This window comes from Lampris incognitus, chromosome 14 (genome assembly GCF_029633865.1).
Source record: "Lampris incognitus isolate fLamInc1 chromosome 14, fLamInc1.hap2, whole genome shotgun sequence".
NCBI lineage: Eukaryota > Metazoa > Chordata > Actinopteri > Lampriformes > Lampridae > Lampris > Lampris incognitus.
The window spans coordinates 48,604,171-48,614,240 of record NC_079224.1 but is presented as its reverse complement, the minus strand read 5'-3'; the positions used below and the strand labels follow the sequence as shown (position 1 = coordinate 48,614,240).

Genomic DNA, 10,070 nt, shown 5'->3' with positions numbered 1-10,070 from the left:
CGGTGGTGCAGTGGTTAGCACTGTCGCTTCACAACAAGAAGGTCCTGGGTTTGAACCCCGGAGTTGGCCAACCTTGGGGTCATCCCAGGTCGTCCTCTGTGTGGAGTTTGCATGTTCTCCCCGTGTCTGTGGTGGGTTTTCTCCGGGTGCTCCAGTTTCCCCCACCATCAAGAAGACATGCAAGTTAGGGTTAATACTCCTGTCTGTGCCCCTGACTGAGGCATGGCAAGACAAACTGGAGTTGGTCCCCGGGTGCTGCACGGCGGCTGCCCACTGCTCCTAGCTACACAGCTAGGATGGGCTACATGCAGAGTGTAATTTCCCTACGGGGATCAATAAAGTATCTCAAATTAAATCTAATATCAATGAAATGTTAAGCAATGAAATAGCCGGCACAGTTAGATTAACAGGAACTTTTATTGTATTTTGTTTATTGAACATGTCGTCATGAGACATGATGAGTAGCCCCTTCCTCATCAGCTTTTTGATTGCTTTGAGAAATAAAAATTCTTCCCAACCATAGAGAACTGGTTTTGAAAATCCATTTTGTGTGTGTGTGTGTGTGTGTGTGTGAGTGTGTGTTCATCTCTGTTGCCTGTTGGAGTGAAATCAAGATTCTACAGGTGTGTAACACTGCCCGACCTGGAGTGCTAAGACCGCTAAGAGGATTAGCCTGCACGTGCTCAGACAGGTCCAACACACACACACACAGTAGCTGTGTAGGTCCAGATTTGTGTACTGAAGAGGTGACGTTGGCCCACAGGTTGATTTGATCCAGATGGATGGTGGTTTCGATGGAGCAGAGTGTTGTGCTGGTTCTGCCACTAAAGAGGAAGAAGGAGACGAAGACTGAAAGAGTGTCATTTTCACCGCACCGTCTGTCTGAAGACTCTGAAAACCAAAGTTTGAGGTAAAGACAGAGAGAGATTCGCTATGTCTGGAGAGGTGTGTGTGTGTGTGTGTGTGTGTGTGTGTGTGTGTGTGTGTGTGTGTGTGTGTGTGTGTGTGTGTGTGTGTGTTTTCATGGACCCTGTCATTCCAGGAAGTGAGAATGGAGCCTTGTGACCCCTCCCCCCTGCGGCGCTTTGTGGTGGCAAAGCAGACCATCAGCGGTGTGTTTGATGTGCTGCTGGTGTTTGTGAAGGAGGGCTCGGCCTTTGTCGAGGGTGAGAGGAACTACTGTGACTAATCTCTTCATAAATACTCTGCCCTTTGACCTCATCATCTGTATCATGTGATGTTGATTTGGGAGTTGGTGTTTGTCTGGGTAGTAGTCACACAAATGACCTAAAAGTTAAAACTTAAATTTTTTTTTTTAATTATATGCTTGAACTTTTATAATAAGCCAATTTTCCATGCTAGGAGGAACAAGAAGAGCTGATATGTGTTACCTCCAGCTTGGTCAGGCGTCCCTACAGACACAATTGGCTGTGTCTGTGGGTGGGAAGCCGGATGTGGGTATGTGTCCTGGTGGCTGCAATAGCGCCTCCTCTGGTCTGTCAGGGCACCTGTTCGGGGGGTTGGGGATTGGGGGGAATAGTGTGATCCTCCCACATGCTACGTCCCCCTGGTGAAACTCCTCACTGTCAGGTGAAAAGAAGCGGCTGGTGACTCCACATGTATGGGAGGAGACGTGGTAGTCTGCAGCCCTCCCTGGATCGGCAGAGGGGGTGGAGCAGAGACTGGGATGGCTCGCAGGAGTGGGGTAATTGGCCAGATACAGTTGGGGAAGGAAAAAAAAGAAAAGAACTTCTATGATGAGCCAATTTTCCATGCTATGAGGAACAAGAAGAGCGCGTGTTGTACTGACTGATACAGATTCTGGGGCAAGAGTGAAATCAAAGCGTTCGTTTTTTGCCTGATGGCACAACACTCAAGTGAATGATTAATAGAATAAAAATAAGATTTCAATAAATTCAAATGAATAAGGAGGCAACATTGCATCTCACATGTATGTTATCAAAATAAGAATACTTTTACAGGTTTATTCATCTGTATTTATCTACGTTACTGAGTGATAAACTCTAGACAGTAGAACTGTGTTTTACTAAAGCAGTGACTCTCACCTCTGACCTCAGAGGCATGGAGGAGTGCTGACCTGGGCCCGGTCGCCGTGGAGGAACAGCTGCTTGAAATGCAGACCTGCACCACCAAACTGGCAACCATCAGGGAGGTCCTCCTTCGAAGACACATGAAGGTGGCGTTCTTTGGCAGGTGAGATCCAGAGACAGACGGACAGACAGCGTGGAGGGACGTAGAGACGTAAGCTGTCTAAAGGACGACGTCAGCAGATACATTAAGCTCTCCAGCCAGTCACACAGGAGCACGTCAGATCAGATTTAACACTAATGTGCACTGAAGTGCAGTAAACTCCACCCGTCTGTCTCTTTCTGCAGCTTAAAATAAACCCCTTTTAAATGACAGGCCGTCATTACGTGGAAAAGATGGAGACATACAGGTGTGTAATGGATTTATATGATAAAGACTGGAAAACGCTGAGCGACATGACCGTAGTACAGATAGCACTGTCTTCAGTCTCGACTTGTTTGCATTACTTCTTATTCTGTGGCATAAGTTATTCAAAGGATTTGCGTTTTGTATAGTGTCTTGATGCATATTGAGTAATCCAGGTAAGGAGATCACAGGAAGGTGAATCAGTTGGTCTGGACACAACGCTCACTGAGAGAAACGTCTTTGTGCATGCTCAGTAAATAAATACTGAGAGAACGTTCCATCACTCGCACTGCAAAACATGGCCCTTCAAAAAGAAGAAATAAAATAATGCTTTTTGCTCATCCAACCTGAGCTGTCCTTTTCCTAACCCTGTCCTTCTTCATCACTCCCAATGAAAATCTTATCATCTTCATCTCTGCCACCTCCAGCTGCACCTCCTGTCTTTTCATCAGTGCCACTGTCTCCAAACCATACAACTTAGCTGGTCTCACAACCATCTTGTAAACCTTCCCTTTAACTCTTGCTGGTACCCTTCTGTCACAAGTCACTCCTGACACTTCTCCACCCACTCCACCCTGCCTGCACTCTCTTCTTCACCTCTCTTCCGCACTCCCCGTTACTTTGGACAGTTGACCCCAAGTATTTCAACTCATATGCCTTCGTCACCTCTACTCCTTGCATCTTGACCATTCCACTGTCCGCCCTCTCATTCACGCATGGGTACTCCGTCTTGCTCCTACTGACTTTCGTTCCTCTTCTCTCCAGTTCATACCTCCACCTCTCCAGGCTCTCCTCAACCTGCACCCTACTCTCCCTACAGATCACAATGTCCTCCGCTAACATCATCGTCCACAGAGACTCCTGCCTGATCTTGTCTGTCAACCTGTCCATCACCATTGCAAACAAGAAAGGGCTCAGAGCCGATCCTTGATGTAATCCCACCTCCACCTTGACCCCATCTGTCATTCCAACTGCACACCTCACCACTGTCAGACTGCCCTCATACATATCCTGCACCACTCCTACATACTTCTCTGCAACTCCCGACTTCCTCATACAATACCACACCTCCTCTCTCGGCACCCTGTCATATAAGATAAGATAAGATACTTTATTGTCATTGTGCGCACAAAACGAAATTTAATTTGCTGACTCTCAGACCAGCAACACCAGACAAGGTCAATGATTAAAAAAACAAGACAAAAATAAGAACAAACAACATTTTGTGTAAATAAGTGAGGAAGTAAAAATAAGTTCGCAAAAATGATAACAAAACAAAGATAACAGCGGCTTTTAAAGCTCAGAATAGTGCATGGGATTATTGCACATAGTTGTCCATATTGCAGCAGCTCTAAATCCACACAGACACAATGTAACTTCTCCTGGCCTTCTCTATACTTCTCCATCAACACTCTCAAAGCAAACATCACATCTATGGTGCTCTTTCATGGCATGAAACCATACTGCTGATGCTGATCATCACCTCTCCTCTTAACCTAGCTTCTATTACTCTTTCCCAAATCTTCATGCTGTGGCTGATCAACTTTATACCTCTGTAGTTGAAGCTATACTGCCTAACACCCAGAAACTATCTAATACACACTGTGGCACCCGGCTAAACGGAAACAGCGTTGGCTGTGTCACCATGTTTCTTTTTATTCAAGCTTGTGTGACCTAGCAACAATAACTAAGAGGGTCAGGACTTTGGATCTGTCAATTGTGGGTATGTATCCCATCTGTGTGACATAAATCATTTGGTTGCATTTAAAGCCTCCTACAGAATGCGATTTTAGCAATTCTATAAGTTTATTGCAAGCCACACTGCAATGTGAGACATCAAGTGTGGTGTATGTAGACTGTACGATGACAACACGACTGAATCACATCAAGTGTGATGTGTGTAGACTGTATGACGATAACACTACTGAATCACATCCAAGTGTGGTGTGTTTAGACTGTACGATGACAACACTACTGAATCACAGGCTACAACACAAGTCCATAAAAACGTCATCAGCGTGTGTGCCACATCAGCACACATAATCAATCTACGCCGCTGGTAGAGCAACATGACGCCAAGCAGGAATTGAGTCCTTTCCTTTCAGTCATCTTTCATCTGAGACGGCCTAAACCGCACAGTCTGTAGGAGGCTTCACACACACACACACACACACACACACACACACACACTGAGTACATCAGTAAACTATCATATGCAGACAGATATTCCTGTTTTTCAGGACTAGTAATGGGAAGAGCACAGTGATAAACGCCATGTTGAGAGACCGCGTGCTGCCCACTGGCATCGGTCACACCACCAACTGCTTCCTGCGGGTGGAGGGGACGGATGGCGAGGAGGCCTTCCTCACCACAGAGGCCTCCAACGAGAGGAGGAGTGTCAATGTAGGAGATGACTGCCATGTTGATGAAGTTGTTTTAGATTATTATTTTATTTGAGCCACCAAGTCCCTTTTCACACAATGATGATGATGATGACGTGTTGCTCACTTAAACATCACCCCAGTAATTTAGAAAAAAATCTAAAACAGTCTTATTAATCTGTATATGAGGTGTGTGTTTTATAAAGATGAGAATGCTGGCTCTGCATAGGTGCAAAAATGCCTGCAAGTATAAGGAAACGTCAATAAAGTTTTACAAGAAGTAGTGAGGAAAGTCTGCTGTTGCAGTTTGACCAAAATGCAGCGAATCTGAACTTTACATGTCAGAGGAATGAGACAAATTCACTACTGAAGAAAAGTCATTGTTCAATATTATTAAAGGTAAAACCCTTAATTCAAATGTGAGCCAAACTACGGGTGTCTGGGTGGCGTAGCGGTCTATTTCGTTGCCTACCAACACGGGGATCGCCAGTTCAAATCCCTGTGTTACCTCCGGCTTGGTCGGTCATCCCTGCAGAGAAAATTGGCCGTGTCTGCGGGTGGGAAGCCATATGTGGGTATGTGTCCTGGTTGCTGCACTAGCGCCTCCTGTGGTCGGTCGGGGCACCTGTTCGGGTGGGAGGGGGAACTGGGGGGAATAGCGTGATCCTCCCATGTGCTATGTTCCCCTGGTGAAACCCCTTACTGTCAGGTGAAAAGAAGCGGCTGGCGACTCCACATGTGTAGGAGGAGGCATGTGGTAGTCTGCAGCCCTCCCCGGATCAGCAGAGGGGGTGGAGCAGCGACCTGGATGGCTCGGAAGAGTGGGGTAATTGGCCAAGTACAATTGGGGAGAAAAAGGGAGAAAAAAATCAACAAAAAAATGCAAGCAAACTACAAACCACAGCACAGGAAGCTGCCGTCACTCCCAGATTGATTGACAAGTGTCTTAATACAAGGACTAACAGTAAACAACAACGAAATCCGAGTTTCTAATGTTTTCTGATCCTGTAAAAGCTTTGTTCACATCACTAATGGTTGTCAAGATTGGAGTCAAACAGACCCATATTTTAAATTATCATCGGTTGAGAAAGACACAAAATGATTAACTTACCATCTATTACACAAACTCTTCAGTTATGTATTTGAATACACCTCAATTTGATATGGGCATAGAAATCACAGGTTGGGCCTTTAAATCTGTTACCTTGTCTCGTGTCAGGAATCTGATAACTGATTTTTTGATTTGTGACTTCAGGTGAGATATTCAATTTCTGATGCATATTGGATTTTTAACAGTTCTTCATATGTGGTTGAGGTTGGGTGAAAATGCAGATTATGGTTCAATATTTTATAAATTCCCTGAGCACTGAGTACACGTCAGAAATCTATAACCCTCATCCCCTATCCCCCTTTCTGCCCCCCCTCCCCCCAACTCCTCCATCTTCATCATTCCTCTTCAGACGGTTAACCAGTTAGCTCATGCCCTGCACATGGATCCTGCTCTGGACTCTGGCAGTCTGGTCAAAGTGTTCTGGCCCAAAACCCGCTGCGCCCTGCTGAGAGACGACCTGGTTCTCATGGACAGGTAAGCACACACACACACCACCACTATGACCTTGTTCTGACCTCTGTCAGAACCGTCGTCGTTGGCGTCTCTTGTGTCCGAGGATCCATTCCAAGAGATACTGATTAAGCACACCTTTAAAGTTATTGATTTGGTGACTGCACTGTGAAGATTGAATGCCGGGGTGATGTACGTAGATTAAACATGCAGTACACACAAGCCTGCGGACACTAAACAAACAGCCCATCGGATTGGCTGCAATACTTTATGCATTATCCATAATCCTGACAGGTCCAAACATTTAGTGCCGTTCCAGTACCATCTCATCCCCGAAACCCCCTTGGCAGATGATGACACCCCCCCCACACACACACAACTCAAATGACAGAAGGATCCATAGTAGGGGTTGGACCCTTTCCTGTGGCTCTCTGTTCTTGGCGGATTTTTCGGCGATGGTGCTTTTTTTCCGCATGCGTTTGTTTGTCAGTTTCAGCCTTGATGGAGCCAGGCAGGCAGCTGTCCAGTATTTTCGATTTTACACTACTTTTTCCCAGTTCTTCGGGTTGATGTTGAAGGTGATCGGCGTTCCCTTGATACAGTCCTTGTAGCATTTTTTGGGAGCTCCTCTTTTTCTTTGACCTTCAGTCAGTCCGAAGTATAAGATATATTTCGGGGGTCTGTCGTTTGGCATCCTCTGGATGTGGCCAAGCCACCGCAGCTGGTGACGTTCAATTGTCATCTCGATGGAAAGGAGATTGGCTCTTTCGAGAACTTGATTGTTGGTGACCCATTCTTGCCAGGAAATTCCCAGAATACTTCTCAGTTTTTGCTGGTGGTGGCATTCTAGTTTACGGATTTGGTGCTTGTAGAGGGTCCAGGATTCCCAGCCGTACAGGAGAGTTGAAAGAACCACTGCACGGTAAACCATGGTTTTGGCTGATGTCTTGAGATCACAATCATAGAAAACACGGTGAGAAAGTCGACCAAAGGCAGTGTGGGCAGCTTTCAGTCTGTTGGTGATATCCGGTTCTAGACTGCATGTTTCTTCGAGGATACTTCCAAGGTACTGAAAGGATTGAACTTGTTCTATAGGTTGGCCATGGATGGTGATTTGAAGCGGAACTCCTGGAGTATCCTGAGGCACAACAGCAAGTGTTTTGGTTTTCTTGATGTTCACAGAAAAGCCAAACATTTCGTAGACCTGAACAAAGGAGTTGGTGATCGATTGATGACCTTCTGGAGTCATGGCAGGAGCAGCATTATCATCGGCATATTGAAGCTCAATGATGAGTTGTTCTTAGACTTCAAGCGCTGGAGATTGAACAGGCTGCCGTCGAAGCAGTAATGGATGTTGACTTTACCGTCAAGTGACCGATCTGTCTTCTGCAAGAGAGCAGCCAGATATAAAGAAAATAATGGAGGCGCTAGAACACAGCCTTGCTTTACTTCACAATTCATGGGGAAAGGCTCGGAAAGGGTTCCACGGAAACAGACACAGCCTTTCATGTCATCATGGAAGGTGCAAATCCTCTGGATGAAGTGGTCAGGGAATCCAAATTTGGATAGCACGTCCCACAAAATGGCTCTCGGAAGAGAATCAAACGCTTTCTCGAGGTCCAAAAAAATAAAAAACATTGTCTTCTCTTGTGCTCTTGCCTTCTCCTGCTGCAACGATCATATCGGTGGTTCCTCTGTGGGATCGAAAACCACTTTGGGATTCGGGGAGAACTTCTTTGGCCTGGGTGTTGAGATGATTCAGAACGATCTGCGACAGAATTTTCCCAGCTGTTCAGAGGAGGGAAATTCCTCTGCAATTGCCGCACACTCCTCGGGCCCCTTTTTTGAAAATGGTAACAATGTTTGTGTCTCTGAAATCAGCCAGGGTGGTCCGGGTTTCCCAGATCTGCAGGATGATTTTTTACAGTTGCTTCCGAAGAGGTAGTCCTCCATACCTGTACATTTCTGCAGGGATTCCATCGGGTCCAGCTGCTTTGTTGTTGTGCATCTGAGCGATTGCTGTTTGAAGCTCCTTGGCGGAAGGAGATGCAGACATCCACGGTTTTTGCGGCAGAGTAGATAAGCCATCAGGGGAGTCCGAAGACGCTCGTGATGGTTTGCAGAGAAGCTGGTGGAAGTGCTGTTTCCATCTTTGACTGATGGCTACATCGTCCCTCAGAATTGTTATGTTGTCCTCTGCTTTCATTGGTGTTGTTGCGGTCTTGATGGGCTCGTAGATGGCATGGGTAGCAGAGAAGAAGTCATGGAGGTGTTTCTGGTCTGCACAGCCCTGGATTTCAAGGGCTTTACTTTGCTACCAAGCTTCCTTCATGGAGCGGAGTTGAGCTTGGGTGTTTGACTTCAGTTTCCTGTAGTGCTCGTCTTTTGTCTTGGAGGGTCTATCTTTCTCCCAGAAGAGACGAGCTTGACTCTTTATGCTGATCAGGTTGAGAATTTCCTGGTTGTTGTTATCAAACCAGTCCTGGTGACGTCTTTTGAGAATACCAATTTCGGTTTTAGCTACAGCGAGGAGAGTCGTTTTTTGGTTTATCCAATTTGATATGGGGTTGTTTTCGATGAGGGCAACATCCTTCAGGACTTCTGGGATCTTATTCTGGAAGCTTCTTCTTACGCTGAGATCTTCAAGCTTTCGGACGTCGATTTTCTTTAGCAGGATGGTCATGGCAGGGCATCTGGGCTTGGGTTTGAGTCGCAGATGGAGCTTGGAGATGTCCAGCCTATGATCGGTCCAACAATCATCAACATGCGGGAGTACCTTGGTGACATGGACGTTGGATCGGTCCTTCATGCGTACAATCACAAAGTCAATGAGATGCCAGTGGTGGGATCACGGATGCATCCAGGTAGTTTTCTGGCTCATTTTGAGTTGGAAGATAGTATTTGTGATGGTGAGGCCATGTTCCGTACAGAGGCCAAGGAGAAGGCTTCCGTTTGAGTTGCATTTACCGACTCCATGCTTCCCAATGATGTTGCTCCATGTTGTACTTTCTCTGCCAATGCGAGCGTTGAGGTCACCCATAAGGATGAGCTTGTCAGCTGCTGGAACGGTGGAAATAGTTCTTGATAGGGTGTTGTAGAAAGCTATTTTCGTCTCATCACCATCAAGAGTTGGAGCATAAGCGCTGACGGCAGTCAGGAAGTATCCATTTTGGAGTGGTAATCTGATGGAGATGATGCGTTCGTTAATACAGACAGGTGTTAGATTCAGGTGATGGACAAGTTTGGATCTGATTGCAAAGCTGACTCCATGAATTTGGCGGTCCATTTCTGGTAATCTTTTCCATATGAACGTATATCCGATACTTTTTTCTTTGAGTTGGCCTTCATCTGAAAGTCTTGTCTCTTGGAGAGCCGCAAAATCGATGTTGAAGAGAAAGAGTTGTTGTGCAATAAGGGCAGTTCGTCGTTCTGGTCTATCAGAGTCATTCCCATCAAGAAGAGTCCTAATGTTCCAAGTTCCAAAAGTCATCAGTGTAAAAACTCCCTCATTTCGCCCACAAGAAATGGATTTCCCACTGGACATGGTATTCCAGTCAGGAGATATGGCAAACAGCTGTTTGGGACGATGGGATCCGCCACAGATTGCACCCAAGTGATGGTCGGATTGGGAGGCCGATGGTCAGATTTGTCAGAACCAACTAGTTCGATTAAGA

At 46.0% G+C, this 10,070-nt stretch overlaps 1 protein-coding gene across 1 annotated transcript in view; it reads left to right on the top strand.

Annotated features, from left to right (window-relative positions):
• The first annotated feature begins 1,051 nt into the window (after positions 1-1,051).
• mfn1a (mitofusin 1a) overlaps positions 1,052-10,070 on the top strand; it is a 31,671-nt gene continuing 22,652 nt past the window's right edge. Inside the window, exons 1-4 of the mRNA XM_056293946.1 lie at positions 1,052-1,166; positions 2,079-2,214; positions 4,695-4,857; positions 6,296-6,420. Of these exons, the coding sequence (XP_056149921.1) occupies positions 1,052-1,166; positions 2,079-2,214; positions 4,695-4,857; positions 6,296-6,420 (539 nt within the window). The remainder of the gene's footprint in view (positions 1,167-2,078; positions 2,215-4,694; positions 4,858-6,295; positions 6,421-10,070) is intronic.